The 19,409-nt window shown below is 48.7% G+C and overlaps 1 protein-coding gene across 3 annotated transcripts in view; it reads left to right on the forward strand.

The window, feature by feature from the left end:
* The first annotated feature begins 618 nt into the window (after positions 1-618).
* The window catches only part of SFXN5 (sideroflexin 5), a 133,891-nt gene continuing 115,100 nt past the window's right edge, over positions 619-19,409 (forward strand). The window contains exons 1-2 of one of the 3 annotated variants that reach the window (XM_047781785.1): positions 619-948; positions 15,963-16,031. In XM_047781785.1, coding sequence (XP_047637741.1) covers positions 847-948; positions 15,963-16,031 — 171 coding nt within the window. In that variant the 5' untranslated portion in view covers positions 619-846. The remainder of the gene's footprint in view (positions 949-15,962; positions 16,032-19,409) is intronic. The other 2 variants (XM_047781783.1, XM_047781782.1) reach the window with 2 other exon arrangements.

Consider the following 19,409-nt stretch of genomic DNA (forward strand, 5'->3'; position numbering starts at 1 on the left):
TCATAAAGCAGCAAATATTTGAGCCCCTTTTGTGAGCCCACTCCTGCCAGCACTAAGGACTTAATCAAAAAGTCACAACTTCTGCCCTGTGGCTCTCACAGTAGGAAAGGCAGATACTCAAAACCATAAATATAAATGCAAGGGCTGCAAAAGGAAAGTGCTGGCTACTCTAGGAGCACATAGTGGATTTTGCGGAAGCAGGGTGAGGATCGGAAAATGCAATGTTTAGGCTGAGGTCAGGCAAAGATAAAAAGTTAAGTTCCTCTGGGCAGGGAATGCTCAAGGGGCAGTGGCGGCAAGCACCCAGCTTGCTCCAGGAACTGAGTATCACGGTGGCTGGAGAGCATCGAGGGGCAGGGTAGCGACGGTAGAATCCGCATGAAGATTCCGCAGTGCAATTCTTTGTAGAAATCTTTCCAAGATAATCCTACTCCGTCTGGAGTCTTTGCCCATCTGGTCCAAGGGTCGGCTCCACTTCACTAGGACTCTTCTGGGCTGCAGCTCCAGGAGCGACACCCACCGCAGCAACTCAAACTTCTGGTCGCGTGGAAACAGCGAGGGGTCCCCCGGTGGTCCCCTATCGAGACCTTAGAGTCGGGTACGCACACTCTTGCCGGACTGCCGAAGCCCGCAAAATCAGCTGCCTGAACCGAGACCTGGTCTGAGTCCTTGCAACTCTCCGCTGTCTGGGGGTGTCAAGTTCCACGACGAGAAAAACTACACTCCCCACAACCCCTTGCGCCTCCGGCTCGCTGCGGTTGCTTATGGCCAATCGGGAGAGGCAGCTGTGGCGGGGGCCGAGGAGGGACATTTTAAAAGGGCCGGAGATTGCGGGCGTCAGTGGCCATGGCGGATACAGCGACTACAGCATCGGCAGCGGCGGCTAGTGCCGCTAACGCCTCGACCGATGCACCTCCTTTCCAGCTGGGCAAGCCCCGCTTCCAGCAGGTGAGGACCGGATTGTGGTTTGCGGGCCGGTGGGTGGCATAGGGAGGGCGAGCAAACTCTTCTCCAAAATCCTCTTTGGCCCCAGGGTCTCCGACCCGCGGCCACCCGGGAGCTTGCAGCTACTGCTTCGGGGGACCTTGGCCAGAGCTGCCTCTTTGTCATTGGTCAGCGGGGTGGGCGAGGGCTCCCACCTTAGCTCTCTATTGGCCATCCGCGCCGTCACTCCCTAGCGGCCCTCACCCTCCAGCCTTTGCCTCCCGAGGCGCTCTGTGATTGGCCACTGCCCGCCGCGGCCCGGGATCAGAGCTCCAGGGTGCGAGCTTCTAATGCAGGGTCGCTTGGGCAGTGCTGCCGTGCACTTCAGGCGGAAAGTTGAGTCTGGCCCTGGGTGAGAAGTTGGCATGGCCTAGATGCCTTCTAACTTTTTCCCCGGGTGGTGACTGACATTCTTTCCGAGCGCTCACGGAGCCTCTGGGCTGCATCGGGGCCCCGCGGCCCCGCTCCCAGCCCTTCCACCCCAAGCTGGTTTCGCGGTGCGCGATGGGTTAGGGCCTCGAGCCTAGGGTGCCCGCCCCTCAGTGACCCCTGTCCCTTCTGGCGGGGGACACGCTGACGCAGATAGTCGGCCGGCTGGTGCCCTGCCGGAGATGGAGCGAGGACGTGCGGGAAGAGCCTGGGTACCGAGGAAACGCTGTGTCATCCCGGGGGAAGGCAGGTGGGAGGGTCTGTGTCCCCGGGAGTCCGTCCCAGCCCCCTTCCCCTCTGCGACCTCTAGGGAGGGTCTCTCTCACCTGGGCCCTGGCGCCGTCGAGCGCTTGGCTCCGTCCGACTGGATATGATTCTTCGGGGCACGGTGACAGTGGTCTCTTACCTTCGGGATCCCAGACACGTCGTCGCTAACTCGCCCTCGGCCCAGAAGACTGGGATCGAGTCCGCAGATCAGATATACAGCCCGGGCTGGAGGCTGGGAGGGGCCGTTCTCACGCTGCAGACCCCGGTGACCTGCTGCCTCCAGCGCTTAAGGAAATGGAGTCTGTTAGGAAAAGGGGCAAAGAGACTCGATTATAGTGAACCAGGCTTGCCGCGTGGAGGTGGACAGATAGAAGTTTGCAGGAAGAAAGGAAATTGTACAAAGGTCGGTGCGCGGTTGGTTGGTTGTTTTGATGGTGGTGGGAGAGGGACGGCTTCCAGCAGAGTGGTGCACTGAGCTTTGCTGATAATTAAGGAGTTGCGCCTTTGCGCCTTCTGAGAAAATGTCCCATTGTTCTAAAGCAGGACTTTAATTCCTTAAAAAAAGATCTCAGCATGTAGGTATCTGAGGCAAGACTCTTGTCATCCTCCCAGGGCAGGGTGCCACCTAGTATGGCCTTTGGGGGCTGGGGGACTAACTGCCTTCCCCGCCCTCCACACACATCCTACTCATCCTTCAAGACTCAGTTAAGCCCGCCTCCTCCTAAATACTTCCTCCCTTCTTCCTCTGTGACTTACCCCCTGGTGGGGCCAGGTCTCCCTCCTGCCTGCCTCTTTGGCGACCCCAAATAGGATCCTCAAAGGTCAGCCTGCCCTGTGGTCCTCTAGTACTTTTGTGTCTGATTTCTTGGTCTCCTCAACCCCTGTGCACACCTTTTGGGAGGGGAGGGGTGATCTTGCCTTTTCCTTGTCTCCATCCTACCCTGAGGTGGGCTAGTAATGTACTGAATAAAGATTCGTGGGTTGTTTTTCTCCCTGTACCTGTTCTGGGACATTCAGTCACATGACAGACACTTGAGAACCTTCTAGTGGCCTTAATGACTGAGGCCTTTGCTGTGATCCCCACGGAAGCCATAAATGCACATTAAAAAAAAAATTAAAGCATATTTGATATACAGTGTTGTGTCAATTTCTGCTGTACAGCAAAGTGACCCAGTCAAACATATGTATCATAAATGCACGTCCGAGGCTACTCCGTTCAGGCAGTCATTGCTGGTACGTTTTTGCACCACTCTTGAGGGCAGTAAGTGGTATATTTGCTTTTGAAGCACCGCTCCTCCCGCATAGTGCCCTGCATAAAGCACAGTGCATGTGATATTCATTCATGTTAAGGAACTTCTCTTTCCTCCGAATCTGCTCCTCCCACGCCACTCCCTGCCTGTGTGGCAGCCTAACCCGCCAGCCAGTTGACTCCCCAAAACCTGGGAGTCACCAGTATGCTTGCTTTCCTCTCCTTCACCCTCTAAATACAACCAGAGGCCCAAAGTTTTATCTCAGACAGCTCTCAAATCTACTTGTCTCTACTGCTGGAATCCTAGACCACGCCCCCATCACCTAGCTCCTGAGCCACTGCAGAAGCCTCCTAACCGGTCTCCCTTTCTCCACCCTGGCCCCCTTCCAATCTCTTCCTCTTCCTCATGGCAGAGTTCCAGCAATGCAATTCTGATCTGGTGACTTCCCACCCTCTCTGTCAACATACACACTTTCCAGTGGCTTCCCCCCCTTCATATATATATATGGGGCATGTTCACAGCACATATAAGTTCCCAGGCCAGGGAGTGATCCCGAGCCACAGCAATAACTTGAGCCCACAGCAGTGACAATGCCAGATTCTTAACCACCAGGCTACCAGGGAACTCCAAAAGACCTGTTTTGAAGGGCCTGCATGTCCCACTCCTGCTGACATCTTCTTCCTCCAGGAGAACCTCCACCCATCCTCTCAAACCATGCTTCCCACCACAATGGCTACTTTCAGTCCCTTGAACCCTGAGTGGTTCATAATCTAGGATTCAGTCCCAGAGCCCACTCCAGGAACACCACACTCCACCCCCAACCAGCATCCCTGCTTTCTCCAAGACTGGCGCCAAGGTCTTTCCTTATTTCCTGGAATCCTCCCAGAACACTTCTTCCTTTTATTCCTCAAGGATCTCTCTGTGCAGGGGAGAGGGGTGGAGGGGTGCAGAGCAGTGCCAGAGAATGGAGAAAGACAGCTTTCCTTGATGGGCTTTGGTCCGTGACCATCTTTCTCTCCATAAGTTGATGATGCTAGCCAAGCATTGTTTTAACCTTTTGGGGAATTGACCTAATTTAATTTTCATGACAACCATGTAGGACAGATACAATTATCCCTTATAGATGAGAGAACTGGCACACAAATGGATTCAGTAACTTCCTAGGCAGTCAGGCTCCAACTTTCATGTTTGTTTGTTTATTGTCAACTTTTTTTTATTATGGAGGTTTTCAAACATACAAAAGTGGAGGCAATCGTCAATGAACTCCTATGCATCCCTCTTCAAAAGCTTCAACAACTACCAGTGTAAGGCCAGCCTGATTTCATCTGTATGCCTTCCATCCCCGATCAGTGAATTATTTTAAAGCAAAATCCATTATTTCATAGTACCTGCTAGTAGACGTGTGTGAAAAATAGACTTTTTTGGTTAGTTTTTCTAAATAAACTCTTTAAATTTTGAAATAATTTTTTTTTGGACGTTTTAGGGCTACACCCGAGGCATATGGAGTTTCCCAGGCTAGGGGTTGAATTGGAGCTGTAGCCGCCAGCCTACACCACAGCCACAGCAATGCCAGATCTGAGCTGTGTCTGTGACCTACACCACAGCTCACAGCAACGCTGGATCCTTAACCCATGGAGCAAGGCCAGGGATCAAACCTGTGTCCTCATGGATGCTAGTCAGATTAATTTTGAAATAATTTTGTATGTATAGAGTCAAATAACAGAATTCCTGTATAACCCGTATCCAGTTTTCCCTAATTTTCTCATCTCAGATTACCACATTACGTTTGTTAGAACTAAGAAACCAACACTGGGGAGTTCCTGTGTGGCTCAGCAGGTTAAGGATCCAGCATTGTCACTGCAGTGACTCAGGTCTGCATGCTGTGGTCGTAGCCAAAAAGAAAGGAAACCCCACTGAAACATTACTTTTTTTTTTTTTTCTATTCAAATGCCCCCTCAGCTTATGAAATTTCCAGGGTGCGAATCCAAGCCATAGCTGATCCTTAACCTACTTTGCCACAGTGGAAACTCTTGGAACTCTACCATTAACTAAACTCCAGACTTCACTGGATTTCACTATATTTTGCCCTAATGTTATTTTTTCTATTCCCAGGATCCCACATTACATTTAGATATCATGTCTTCTTAGACTTTCCTCCAGGCTATGGTAGTTTCTCAGACTGACCTTGTTTTTGATGAACTTGACAGTTTTGAGACATACTGGTCTGGTATTTTGTAGAATGTCCCTTAATTTGGGTTTGCCTAGTGTCTTTCTCATGGTTGGACAGTTTTGAATTTTAGGGTAATTTTCATCACGAGGTGAAGTGGCTTCTTTTTCACATGGTATCAGAGGTTTTTTTGAATACTAGGAGCATAAACGAATCAATACACCTAAAATAATTATTTCTTAATATCATCAAACTAATCATTATATTTGTGTTTATCTGGGCTGCTATAACAAAATACCATAGACTGGGTAGCTCCTAAACAACAGAAATTTATTTTTTGCAAATCTGGGAGCTCCATGATCTCAAAGCATTGGCAGATTCAGTGTCTGATGAGAGCTGGCTTTTTTTTTTTTTTTTTTTTTTGCTTTTTAGGGTCATATCTGCCGCATATGGAGGTTCCCAGCCTAGGGGGTCAAATTGGAGCCACAGCTGCTGGTCTATGCCACAGCCACACTGGATCAGAGCCTCGTCTGAGACCTACACCATGGCTTATGGCAACGTCAGGTACTTAACCCGCTAAGCGAGGCCAGGGATCAAACCTGCAACCTCATGGTTTCTAGTCAGATTCTTTGCTGCTCTGCCACGACAGAGAACTCCGAGAAGCAGCTTTCTTTCTTTCCTTTTTTTTTAAATTAATGTAGACAGTTTTATTTAGAAACAGATAGGGGGAGTTCTCGTCGTGGCACAGTGGTTAACGAATCTGACTAGGGAACCATGAGGTTTCGGGTTCGATCCCTGCCCTTGCTCAGTGGGTTAAGGATCCGGCGTTGCCGTGAGCTGTGGTGTAGGTTGCAGACGCGGCTCAGATCCCCCGTTGCTGTGGCTCTGGGGGCATAGGCTGGCAGCTACAGCTCCGATTCGACCCCTAGCGTGGGAACCTCCATATGCCGCAGGAGCGGCCCAAAGAAATAGCAAAGAGACAAAAAAAAAAAAAAAGAAACAGATAGGTACCTGTTTGCATTATAGAAGATAAAGCTGGGTTTACACTCTATAAAAAATAACCAGTATCCAGATTCAAGAGAGCTAGCTAGCATTCACAGTACACACAATGTAGGTGTGTAGCTACTGTTCACCAGCTTCAGGCTTGATTTAAACAAGCAAACAAGCCAAAAAACAAAAAAAAACCAAAAAAAAACAAAAACCAACCCAGGGGGATCATTAGAGTACAATGCTTCCTGATGAGAGAGGCAGCTTTCTTGTTCATAGACAAGACCTTCTAGCTGTAACCTCCCATGGCAGAGGGAGGGGTCTTCCTGGGATCTCTTTTGTAAGGGCACTCAGCACAACCATGAGGGCTCGCCCCTCATGGCCTCATCACTTCCCAAAGGCCCCACTTCCTAAAACAGTCATTTGGGGGTTAGGGTTTCAACATGGGGGGTGGGTTGTGGGGGAGGGGAGGGAACACACATTCAGTCCATTGCCCTCTTCACATTTCCCTCATTGTCACATTTCCCTCATTGTCACATTGTTTTAAAATAATAAATAATTTGTTTCAAGCAGGATCCCAAAGGCCCACTTGCTATATTTGACTGATGCCTCTCTTTTGACTTGTCTAATCTATTCATTCTTCCCTTGTTCTTTCTTTCTATGTGTCGAATAAACTGGTTTTTTTTTTGTGGGTTTGTTTGTTTTTTTGTTTGTTTGGTTTTTGTCACCCTGGGCCAGGGATCAGATCTGAGCCTCGACTGTGACCTATGCTGCAGCTGCGGCAGCACCAGATCCTTAACCCACTGTGCCTGGCTGGGGATCGACCCTTCATCCCAGCACTCCAGAGACACCACTCATCCCATCGTGCCATAGTGGGAACTCCAAAACCGAGTATTTTGTCCTGTACAGTTTCCCTATTCTGAATGTGGCTGAGCCATCTCTACGGTATTATTGAAGAGGGTCCTCTGTCCCGTTGTTCTTATGAACTTGAAGTCCATGCTTTTAGCCACTGTCCCCTATTGCCTAGTGAGGGCAAGATGACCAGAGTGCCCGAGGGGGCCCTGTGGCCTGACCGCTCCCTTTCCTCCTCTGTTTCTGCTATTTCATCTCCTGAGCTCATTCTTTTCTTCCTTCAGGCCTGACACTTCTTTTGGCAAGTTGGGGCCCCAGGACAGGAAACAAACACACATGATTCTTCCCATTTGTATTTCAGTCTATCCAGAAATAAGTTTGCCTTATTATTATTATTATTATTTGTCTTTTTGCCTTTTCTAGGGCTGCTCCCGTGGCATATGGAGGTTCCCAGGCTTGGGGTCGAATCGGAGCTGTAGCTGCCAGCCTACACCAGAGCCACAGCCACAGCAATGCCAGATCCAAGCCGCATCTGTGACCTGCACCACAGCTCATGGCAATGCCGGATCCTTAACCCACAGAGCAAGGGCAGGGACCGAACCCACAACCTCATGGTTCCTAGTCGGATTCGTTAACCACTGAGCCACGATGGGAACTCCATTATTTTTTTTAGAGTTGAAAATAAAATTTTATTTCTGACCAGATATTATTATTATTTTTTAAACTTCCTGTTCCTTCAGAAATCTCACCTATCTGCTAAGAGGACGAGGTGCACAGGTGTGCCAACTGTGTACTGAGTCTAAAATCCGCAGAGTGGGTGGGCTGCCTAGGGCTCCCTCTGAAGCCCAGGGAGCCTGTGGGCAGGAAAACACGCTTCAAGGTGGAGAAGTTTGTGTGGGCCAAAGAGTCAGGAGGCAATGGGGAAGTTTCTCCTATAGTTTGCCGGAAATAAGTCCTAAAGTGAAAGTGCTTTGCAGGTAGTTATGTTTTAATCATTTACGTCCTATAGGCTAGAGAGTGACTATTGCCCAGGCTGGTCCTGTGCCTTGATTGTGCTGTGAACAAGGTCAACCCCTTCTAGTCCAGTGGCTCTCAACCCCTGCTGCACGCACAGGAATCACCTGGGCAGGTTTTTATGTCTTTTTTTTTTTTTTTTGTCTTTTAGGGCCACACCCATGGCACATGGAGGTTCCCAGGCTAGGGATCTAATTGGAGCTGTAGCCACCAGCCTACGCCACAGCCACAGCAACTAGGAATCCGAGCCATGTCTTCAACCTACACCACTGCTCACATCAACGCCGGATCCTTAACCCACTGAGCAAGGCCAGGGATCAAACCCGCAACCTCATGGTTCCTAGTTGGATTTGTTAATCACTGAGATCCCACCGGGCAGGTTTTTAAATAGACACTGAGGCCTGAAGCCTGCCCCAGGCCAATAGAATTTGAATTCTTGCTCATGTACAACCTTTTTTTTTGCTTTTTGTAGAGCTGCACCCCTGCAGCATATGGAGGTTCCCAGGCCAGGGGAGCTACAGCTTCAGCTGCTCGCCTACACCACAGCCACAGCAACGTGGGATCTGAGCTGCCTCTGTGACCTACACCACAGTCCATGCAACGCCAGATCCTTAACCCACTGAGCGAGGCCAGGGATCGAACCCACATCCTCATGGACTCTAGTTGGATTTGTTTCTGCTGCGCCACAATGGGAACTGCCTGTACAGCCTGGTTTTTAGAAAACTCAGGTGATTCAGTGCAGCTTGGTTGAGAACTACTGAGCTGGTCCAGACTTTCTGCGTTTGGGCTACAGGTTCAGTGCATATTTTATTCCTCATCCAGAAGAATGGTGATTTAGACATCTGGGTACAGGTGGGCCATCAGTTTCTTCTCAGACCTTTGTTCTCGGCTGCTGCTGCCAAGGCTGCTGTCTGGCTCTGTACCCCCAGGGCGAGGCTAGGGGAAGGCCAGGGCAGAGCTGGGAAGGCAGCCTCCTGCCGCAGGCCCCCTGTCCCTACTGAGAACCAGCTGACTCACCTTTCTTGTGAGGGGAAGGAATTACTTAAATGACTCATCTGGTATAGAAAAAGGGAAAGAAAAACATCCACTGACTGTCTGATGGGATAGAAGTGGGGGCTGAATTTTGGAGGGGAAAAAAAAGAGGCTATTCATTTTATTTATTTATTTATTTATTTATTGTCTTTTTGCTATTTCTTTGGGCATATGGAGGTTCCCAGGCTAGGGGTCGAGTCGGAGCGGTAGCCACTGGCCTACGTCAGAGCCACAGCAACGCGGGATCCGAGCCGCGTCTGCAACCTACACCACAGCTCACGGCAACGCCGGATCGTTAATCCACTGAGCAAGGGCAGGGACCGAACCCGCAACCTCATGGTTCCTAGTCGGATTCGTTAACCTCTGCGCCACGACAGGAACTCCGAGGCTATTCATTTTAAATGACTGAGAAAATTAAAACTAATCAAGCTGAGAAGGTAGAAACCTTCCCTGCCCTGCATCAGGCCAGGAGGAGAGACACACAAAGGCAGCTTCAGATAAGCCGTGTTTCACCCTGAGGCCTGCTCAGCTCTGAAGTATCCCAACCATCTCGTTCTTTGAGTAATTACTTTTTCATAAAATGCACTGAGAAACCACATTCTTCAGATCACAGATTGCCGGAAACTTGGCTATTTAAAAGATATCAGTAGGAGTTCCCATTGTGGCTCAGTGGAAGTGAATCCAACTAGTATCCATGAGGATGGGGGTTCGATCCCTGGCCTCATTCAGTGGGTCTGGGATCTAGCGTTGTTGTGAGCTGTGGTGTAGGTCGCAGACGCAGCTCGGATCCCACATTGCTGTGGCTGTGGTGTAGGCTAGGAGCTGTAGCTCCAGTTCGACCCCTAGCCTGGGAACTTCCATATGCCTAGGATGTGGCCCTTAAAAGCAAAGCAAAACAAAACTAAACAAAACAAAACAAGTATATATATATATATATATCTCAGTAATGTTGACTTAAAAAAAAAAAGCACACCATGTAAGAACTGAGTTGAGTTCATTCAGAGTCTTACTCAGGGCTATAGCCCAGGAGACAGCCTCTCCATAGCTCTGAGAAACACTGAGGTTGGGGAAAGTTCAGTGCATATGTGATTTTGGCAAAGGGTATGTGTCATCAAGCACACATTTCTGGAGAAGTTTGCTGCTAGGACCAAGGAACTGATATCGTCTTTATTTGGGGGTGGGGTGGCAGTGGGGGTCATGCCCAAGGCATGCAGAAGTTCCCAGGCCAGGGACAGAACCTGAGCCACAGCAGTGACAATGCCGAGTCCCTAACTGCTAGGCCACCAGGGAACTCCCAGAACAGGTATCTTAGTTAAGAGTTTTACTGCTTTTCTAAATATAGGAAGATGCAAGGATCCAGGTGTGGCCCTAAAAAGGCAAAAGACAAAAAAAAAAAAAAAAGAAAGAAAAGAAAAGAAAATTTACTCCAACCTTTCTCCAGAATTCTGCACTAACTCAAAATTTTCCCTTTATTTGGCAAAGTGCCTAATAGTTCCTCTACTCTGTGGCCTCTTTTTTTTTTGTCTTGTCTTTTTAGGGCGGCACTTGTGGCATATGGAGGTTCCCAGGCTAGGGGTTGAATCGGAGCTGTAGCTGCCGGCCAACAGCACAGCTATAGCAACACCAGATCTGAGCTGCATCTGTAACCTACACCACAGCTCACAGCAACGCCGAATCCTTAACCCACTGAGCAAAGCCAGGGATTGAACCCACAACCTCATGGTTCCTAGTCGGATTCATTTCCGCTGAGCCACAGTGGGAACTCCCTCTGTGGCCTCTTTTATTAAAATGAATCAGTAATCCCGACTTCGTCTGTCCCTGGGTGGTGGCGGGGTGTTCTTAGGCTGACTGGGTTGGAACATCATCATGTATACTTAGCATTTCCAACTCGGAACACGCTTCTTGAAACTCAGACCTATGTTTTTAAGTAGACCTATATTTTTAAGTGTTAATTGAAAAATTACATCTGGAAGGCCCTTTTAGTATCACAAGTATCCATGACCAGTACAGAACTTTTATCTTCCTCTCCACGGAATCCGCATGCTTCCTGCTTTCCTTATCCTGGCGAATAAGCATTAGTGTCTGACTAGAAATCTAGGCATTGCCATGACTGTGTTCTTCCTCATTCCCCCAATCAGGCAACCTTGCTCTTCTCCCAGAACCAAGTATAGTCCTGGGCACACAGTAGGTCTTCAATAGCTATTTGATGAATGAACCACGGGAGCCTGGTGCCGTTTCTGATGGAAGCCTTCATGCTTCGGAGCTCTTGCTGATACTCTCCCCTGCCTGGTTAACTCATCCACTCGCCATCCCAGCTCCTCTGGGAAGCCTCCTGACTCCCTCGGGAGAAATAATCTGTGTCTCCACTGCATGTGATGATGCCTCATTTAGGCAATGATCACAGTGGTTTACAGTTATCTGTTTACTTGTTTCTCTTTTTTTTCTTTCTGCACCTGCAGCATATGGAAGTTCCCAGGCCAGGGATTGAATCTGAGCCACAGCCGTGACCTACGCAGCTCGGGGCCGGGGATCGATCTCACGCCTCCACAGCTACCTGAGCTGCTGCAGTTGGATTCTTAACCCATGGCACCACAGCAGGAACTCTACTTGTTTTTCTCTCTGGATGGTCCCCGCTGCTTGCAGGCTCGTTCATTGTTAGTGCTTGCTGAGCTAGTCCAGGGTGGGTTGGTAGATATCTGTGGAGCCAAATGTTTTACATAGGACTTTCTCCCAGTGGCAGAGGCAGAGCGACACAGGAGGGCTGGCAGGGCTGGGACAGGAGGAAGACAGTGGTGGACCACAGGGCAAGTCAGAGGCTGGAGATTTGCACTGGATCGTGTTCGGGAAGCTGCTTGCCTTAAGCCAGTCTCCTTCCTGGCCCTCGCCTCTGCCCCTGCTGATCCTCTTCCCTCCTGGGGCCAACAACTGCTGTACTCTTGTTCCTTTCAAATCCTACCCTCCCTTCAAAGCCCAGCCCAGCTTCACCACTCCCAGAGGCCTCCAGGCCCTTGGCTGCTGGCCAGCCTACTCATTCACCCCTGTGGCTGGTGTGTCTATGAAACCTCTTCTAGGTGTGTAACACATGATCAGGAGCCAGGGAGGGCACAGAAGGACCTCTACTAGCCCACATCCTTTAGGAACCTGTAGTCAAATAATATATCAACTTGTATTTAAATATGCATTTTTTAAAATAGTACTTTTTTAAAATGATTTTCATTTTTTCCATTATAGTCGATTTATAGTGTTCTGTCGATTTCTGCTGCATAGCAAAGTGACCCAGTCACACACTCACATATATACATTCTTTTTCTCACATTGTCCTCCATCATGTTCCATCACAAGTGACTAGATACATTTCCCTGTGCTTTACAGCAGGATTCCATTGCTTACCCACTGCAAATGCAGTAGTGTGCATCTATTAACCCCAGACTCACAGGAATATTACTTCTCATACTCTACATAGTGCTGATTTTTTTTCATTGTATTTAATTTATTAAAAAATTTTTTTTTTCATTTTAAAGGCAATGTAAACGATTCGGAAATAAAAATCAACCCTATTCCTATTACCCAGAGGCAAACACTGTTAACATTTTACTATATTTTCATCCAGCTTTAAAAAAAAATACAATTTTGAACTTTAAAAAATTGAAACAGTTTGAGTCTTACAGAAAAATTACAAAGAGAATACAGAGACGTTCCAGATATCCTTTGCCTGGATCCGTCGGTTTTTAACATTTTGTCACATTTACTTTATTATCCTCTTTGACAACAGGTAATCAGAAAGTCTGGGAACATAGCAAATGTACGTGCTCTCATCAAGAACATCTTCAGTCTGTAAATAGGCTAATTGTACTTCTGGATCCTATTGCTGCCCTGTGTATTTACACTTGTTATTATTTTTTTACTTTTATTTTTTTGTCTTTTTGTTCTTTCTAGGGCTGCACCCATAGCATATGGAAGTTCCCAGGCTAGGGGTCTAATTGGAGCTGTAGTTGCTGGCCTACGCCAGAGCCACAGCAATGCGGGATCCGAGCCGCGTCTGCAACCTACACCACAGCTCAGGGCAACGCCGGATCGTTAACCCACTGAGCAAGCGCAGGGACCGAACCCACCACCTCATGGTTCCTAGTCAGATTCGTTAACCACTGAGCCACGACGGGAACTCCTACACTTGTTATTTTTTATCAACCATTCGAAAGTGAGTTGTATTCATTAACCTCTTAACACTTCAGTGTATCCTTAGAATAAGGACATTCTCTTACATTTCTGTCTTAGTCTGTGTGGGCTATTATAACAAAAGTATCATAGACCAGGTGCCTTATAAACAGCGGAAATTAATTTCTCCCTGTTCTGAAGGCTGCGAAGTCCAAGACTAAGTCACTAGCAGATTGAGTGTCTAGTGAGGGCTTGATTTCTGGTCATAGACAGTTGTCTTCTCACTGTATTTTACATGATGGAAGGGACCAGAGATTTCTCTGGAATTTCTATAAGAGGATTAATGGCATTCTGAAGGCTCTGCCCTTATTTATAATCACCTCCCAAAGGCCTGCCTCTAAATACCATCACTTAGGGGGTTAGAATTTATTGATTAATGGCCATGCCTATGGCATGTACAAGATCGCAGACCAGGGATCGAACCCACGCCACAGCAGTGACCCAACTCACAGCAGTGACACTTGATCCTTAACCCGCTGAGCCACCAGGGAACTCCAGGGGCTTAGGATCTAACATGTGAGTTTTGAGGGGACACTAATATTCAATCTGTAGCAATAACTATAGTATGGTTGTCCAGGAAATGTAATATACAAGGCTTTTATGAAAGGATACAAGGCTTTTATTAATCTGTGATCCTATTCCAGTTTTGTCAGTTGTCTCAGCAATTCCTAGTCCAGGATTCAATCTAGAACCACGTGTTGCATTCAGTTGTCTTGTCTCTTTAGTTTCTTTTAATGCGGGGTGGTTCTTCCAGCTTTCTTTGTCTTTATGGCATCGACATAATTGGTGAACAAGGCCAGTTATTTTATGGAATGCTCCTCATTTTGGGTTTGTCTGATGTTTCTGCACAAGTAGACTCAGTCCCTCCAAACAAACACTACAGGGACTAAGCAAACACTACAGGGACTTCTCAGAGCATCACATCCCCAGGGTCCCTCTGCCCCTCAGTGTTTTTTGTTTGTTTGTTGTTTTTTTTTGGGGGGGGGGGCTTTTTGCCTTTTCTAGTGCCGTTCCCACGGCATATGGAGGTTCCCAGGCTAGGGGTCGAATCGGAGCTGTAGCCACCAGCCTACGCCAGAGCCACAGCAACGCAGGATCCGAGCCATGTCTGCGACCTACACCACAGCTCATGGCAATGCTGGATCCTTAACCCACTGAGCAAGGCCAGGGATCAAACCCACAACCTCATGGTTCCTGGTCAGATTCGTTAACCACTGAGCCACGATGGGAATTCCTCAATGGTCTTTTGAACATGCCCCCGTCATTTTGGGGAGTGGCACTTTGTTACTTTCTAGCATAACAAAGTGTGCCAGTCTCGTCCCCTGCTCCAGCCCTGGAGTCAGCCGCTTCCTATCTCCTTGCTCTCCATTTAATACCCATCTAGCTCTATTTATTGCTTGTCTATTAAGTTGGAATCATACATTTTTATATGCATGTCACAAATCATTAGCATTATGGCATTCCATGAACATCTGAAAATGCTATTTAAATGGCCACGTAGTGTTTGATCATGTGCATGGACCGTCGGTTTAACAATCCACCCGTATAAATAATGCAGCAGCAGTGTCCTCCGCTCAGACCTCTGACCACCCCTTTGAACGTCTCTGATTGAGCATCATGTATAAGTTGGGAACCAGTTTAGGCCAGTTGAGCTATAAGAGGTTAGAGAAGCAAGTGTTTTAGTTAGGGGTAGTGCAGAAGCCTGATGGCTGGTGAAAGGCTGGGGGTGGAAGTGGGGGTGGGGAGGCAGCTGCTTTGGCGGGGGAGGGTGCCAGGGTGAGCAAAGTCGGGGGCAAGCATGGGGCCTGGTTTGTGCAAGGAAATGTGCGGTGACCCGGGGCCCGTTTTGTTCTTTATTGGGAGGGGGAAGGAGCAGAAACTAGCTGCGGGGTCTGGCATCCTAGTGAGAATGGGGAAGAGTGCTGAGGCCTCTGTTTCCTTCGCGGGGCGGAGAATGGGCTTGGAGAGCTGCTGGGCCCTAGGAAGGACTTGGGGCAGAGCCCGGAGTGTGGTGAGCCGTGAACCCCCAGAGTTTGCAGCATTCCTCTTTGTCCCCTCACTCAGCGTCTCTCTCCTCCCCTTGAGCTTGGCTTTGCTGAGCTGGCTCTGTCCCTGGGGCAGAAGTCCCAGCTGTAGCAGCGTTGCTTGGTTTCCTTTCATTGTGCTTTAGTGCCTGGTGTCTGTTTAGCACAAAGCCATCCTTTTCCTGGGCCCCTGATTTGGGCCAAGGTTGGGGGAGGGTGGGGATTGGGCCCCTGGTCCCTGGCCTCACAGCAGCAGCAGGGCTGTGGGTGCAGGAAGGCCTGCCATGCTTGAGCTCTGCCTGTGGGGAGCTTTCCCTGGGGGCAGAGCCTGTGCTGGATTTTGGAGAAGGACCGTCCCTCACTCCAGGGTCCTAAGCAAAGCACGGAGGCTGCGAGAGGGCTGGGGGCCCAGCTTCCTTTCCGGCCTGAGTGCCCGGTGGTGCTCAGGAGCTGCCAAAAGGCTTGGAGTTGATCTCTGGGCACTGGTGAGAGAGGTTGGGGGGAATGGGAGGCCTTCGGAAGAGATGTTGGGACAGTCACTGAGTGTCCTAATGGCTTTTCTGAGTTGACTTTAAAAAGCCCTCAGACCACAGACAGCTGCCCTCAGGTCACTGAGAAGGGAGGCCTCGCTGGCATTCATCACCCACTGGGGAGGAAGGGTGAGCTGTGGGGGGCGTCCCCTGGGGTCGAGAGGATGGGGTACAGCCACTCATCTCCTCTTCCCTCCCACCTCTTCTCCAGACATCCTTCTACGGCCGCTTCAGGCACTTCTTGGACATCATCGACCCGCGTACACTCTTTGTCACTGAGGTGAGTCATGGCTGTCACTCTCGTTGGAGGCCCCTTGGCCTTTATACCTTGTGACTTTGGAAGACCCATAGGTCATCTGTGCATTTGCTTTATGCACTTTGTCTCATTTCATCTGGAACTCACAACATCCCTTCAAGGTAGGTACATATCATTATTATTATTTCAAACTTCAATAAAGTTCTTACTCAGTATATGGATGATATGCTCATTACAAACATTCCAACGGTACAAATGTATTTAAGCAGAGCCAAAAAAGGTCCTTCATACACTCTCCCATCTCAGTTCCCTCCTCTGATAGGTAAGGTTGGGTTTATGAAGGTGTAACGTACCTTTTATTGGTGAACCACTCTGTGAAGTTTTTTTTTGTCTTTTTGCCTTTCGAGGGCCGCTCCTGCGGCATATGGAGGTTCCCAGGCTAGGGGTCGAATTGGAGCTGTAGCCACCAACCTGCGCCAGAGCCACCGCAATGCAGGATCCGAGCCATGTCTGCGACCTACACCACAGCTTACGGCAACACTGGATCCTTAACTCACTGAGCAAGGCCAGGGATGAAACCCGCAACCTCATGGTTCCTAGTCGGATTCGTTTCCGCTGTGCCACAATGGGAACTCCCTTCTGTGAGTTCTGACAAATATATTCAGTCATGTATACACCATAATGAAGAGGTAGAACATTCCTGTCGCCCCCAAATATTCTTCATGCCCATTTATAATCCATTTCCCCACCCCCAGCCAAGCCCCTGGCACCCGTTCCTCTGTTTTCGGTCCCTGCTATTTTGCTGTTTCTAGCACATCGTATAAGTAGAATCCTAGAGGAGGCAGTCCTGTGGGTCTGGCTTCTCTGCCTTAGCGTGATGCTCTCCAGATGCGTCTATGTCGTTGCAGGGATCAGTACCTTCTCCCTCCTTTTTTCTGAGTAGCATCCCATGGAAAGGATGTTCCCGAATCTATTTATCCATCCACTTGTTGACGAGCACCTGGGCTGTTTCCATTTTGGGGTTATTATAAATAAAACTGCCCTGAGCCTTCTCTGTGTGGATGTATGCGTTCATGTCTCTTGAAGGTGTCACCAGGACTGGGATTGTGGTAAGTGTGGTGAGTACATTTAACTTCATAGAAAACCGCCAGACTGTTGCTCAGAATCGCTGTTCATTTTACATACATTCTCATCCACAGGGTTCCAGTTGCTCCGCACTCTCACTGACCCTTGATGCTGTCAAATTTAAATGTATTTTCAAATTTATTTGAGACATTCCAGAAGTGTGTCTTTATATCCTTTGTATTGTGTTTACAGATGTGTATAGGAATGCAGGCACATAGAAAGTGGCAAATATTGGAGTTGCCATAGTGGCACAGTGGGAACAAATCTGACTGGTATCTATGAGGACTCGGGTTCCATCCCCCAGCCTCACTCAGTGGGTGAAGGATCCGGCATTGCCGTGAGCTGTGGTGTAGGTAGCAGACGCAGCTCAGATCTGGCGTGGCTGTAGCTGTGGTGTAGGCCGGTGGCTACAGCTCTAATCTGACCCCTCGCCTGGGGACTTCCATATGCCACGAGTGTAGCCCTAAAAAGCAAAAAAAAAAAAAAAAAAAAGTGGCAAATATTTCTTAAGCACTTTCTGTGAGCAAGGCAGTGTTGGAGGCATTCTATAAGTATTAGCTTGTCAGATAAACTCAAAGCAACCCTAGGAGGTATTTTCTTCTGAGTTCCGTTATGCAGATGAGGAAACAGGGAGGAGTTAGGTCTTAGGTACATGGTACTGGCCAGTGATGGAACCAGGGTATGAACCCTGGTAAGCTTATCTCCAGAACCCTTCTTTTTGGCCAGTTAACATTCCTGTTTGGATAACTCAAGTTTAGTGAACTCTCCCAAGATTACTCAGCTGGAAGAAGCCCTGAGCTCCCACCCTGGGGCCCTACAGACCCTGAGGCAAGTCATTGAGCCTCTGCATCAACCCCTGAGTAGACAGCACTTCTCTGCTCATCTTCTCTGTGGGGAGCCTTGGTTTGCTTCAGTGCTGGGAGGGAAAAGGAGCACAAAGCCTGTAAGGCACCTGGACCTAGAACCCTCCCCTCTGTGCCTGGGAGAGCAGCACAGGAACAGGAAATGTAGGAATTACCCTGAAATGTGATCTCCTGCTGCATCTCAGGAAGGATGAAGGACTCAAGCATTTAACTGGCTGAGCTTACCTGGGTGTAGGGCCTCTTAAGGGCAAGGCTACTGTACTTCTGGGCCTCATCTGCATTTTCCTAAGGAGTAATCCATGCGATCATATAAAAAGTTGAAAAAGGAGCTCCTGTTGTGGCGCAGTGGAAACAAATCCAACTAAGAACCCTGAGGTTGCAGGTTCAATCCCTGGCCTTGCTCCATGGGTTAAGGATCCGGTGTTGCCATGAGCTGTGGTGTAGGTCACAGACGAGGCTCGGATCTGGCGTTGCTGTGGCTGTGGTGTAGGCCAGCAGCTGTAGCTCTGTTTCGACCCCTAGCCTGGGAACCTCCATATGCGGTGGGTGTGGCCCTAAAAGGACAAAAGCCAAAAATAAAATAAAATAAAATAAAAAAAGTTGGAAGAGCACCAAGCTAGAGAAACTACTTACCTAGCCGAGATTATGGGTCTTTCATGAAAGCTCCAGAATGGTGCAGATCAAGAGAGAGTGGCAACATAAATCCGAACGTAAAAGCCACCTGCTTGATAGAGGAGAGGCAGAGCCAGCACTTATTTCAACAGGTGGAGGTACTGGTGGTGGACTTTGAAGCATGTGGAAGAGCCTTGGGAGGTCAGGAGGTATTTCAGGGCTCCCCAGATTGCCAGGAGCAGGTGGGGATTTGGTGGGGGTGGGGGTGGGGGTGGGGGGTGGGCAGCTGCAGAGCTCCCCCCAACCCTCTGCCCTGGGGTGGGGGCTCACAGCTCTCTCCTCTCTATTCCGCATTCCCCTCTCTCCCAGACCCCCTCATTTTGTTCCTCTCTTCCTGTCCCACATCTTTTTTCTTCAACTCTTGCGTTTTGAAAGGCCCTTGCGTTCCTGTACATCCCTAAAGCATCTTTTGCCTATTTCCCCATCAGTAAATCAAAAAAATCTCATACTTCTTTGCTGTACAGCAGAAATTGGCACAACATCATAAATCAGCTCTACGGTACAACAGTCTCATACTTTGCTATTAATTGAACTGTCAAAGCAACTTAGCTGTTTAGTGACTAGAAAATAACCGATGCAGCAAACATTTTAGAATATTTTTCAGACTTCACACGTTTCTTCCCCTTATCATGGATTCTGATAAGCTTCCTGACCCCCACCCCACATCCCACTTAGGGACTGTTTCCAACAGTCCTTTGGAAAAGGACTCCCCGCTGACCTTTGGGAAATTTTCTGCCCACAG

Source organism: Phacochoerus africanus, chromosome 5 (assembly GCF_016906955.1).
Source record: "Phacochoerus africanus isolate WHEZ1 chromosome 5, ROS_Pafr_v1, whole genome shotgun sequence".
Lineage (NCBI taxonomy): Eukaryota > Metazoa > Chordata > Mammalia > Artiodactyla > Suidae > Phacochoerus > Phacochoerus africanus.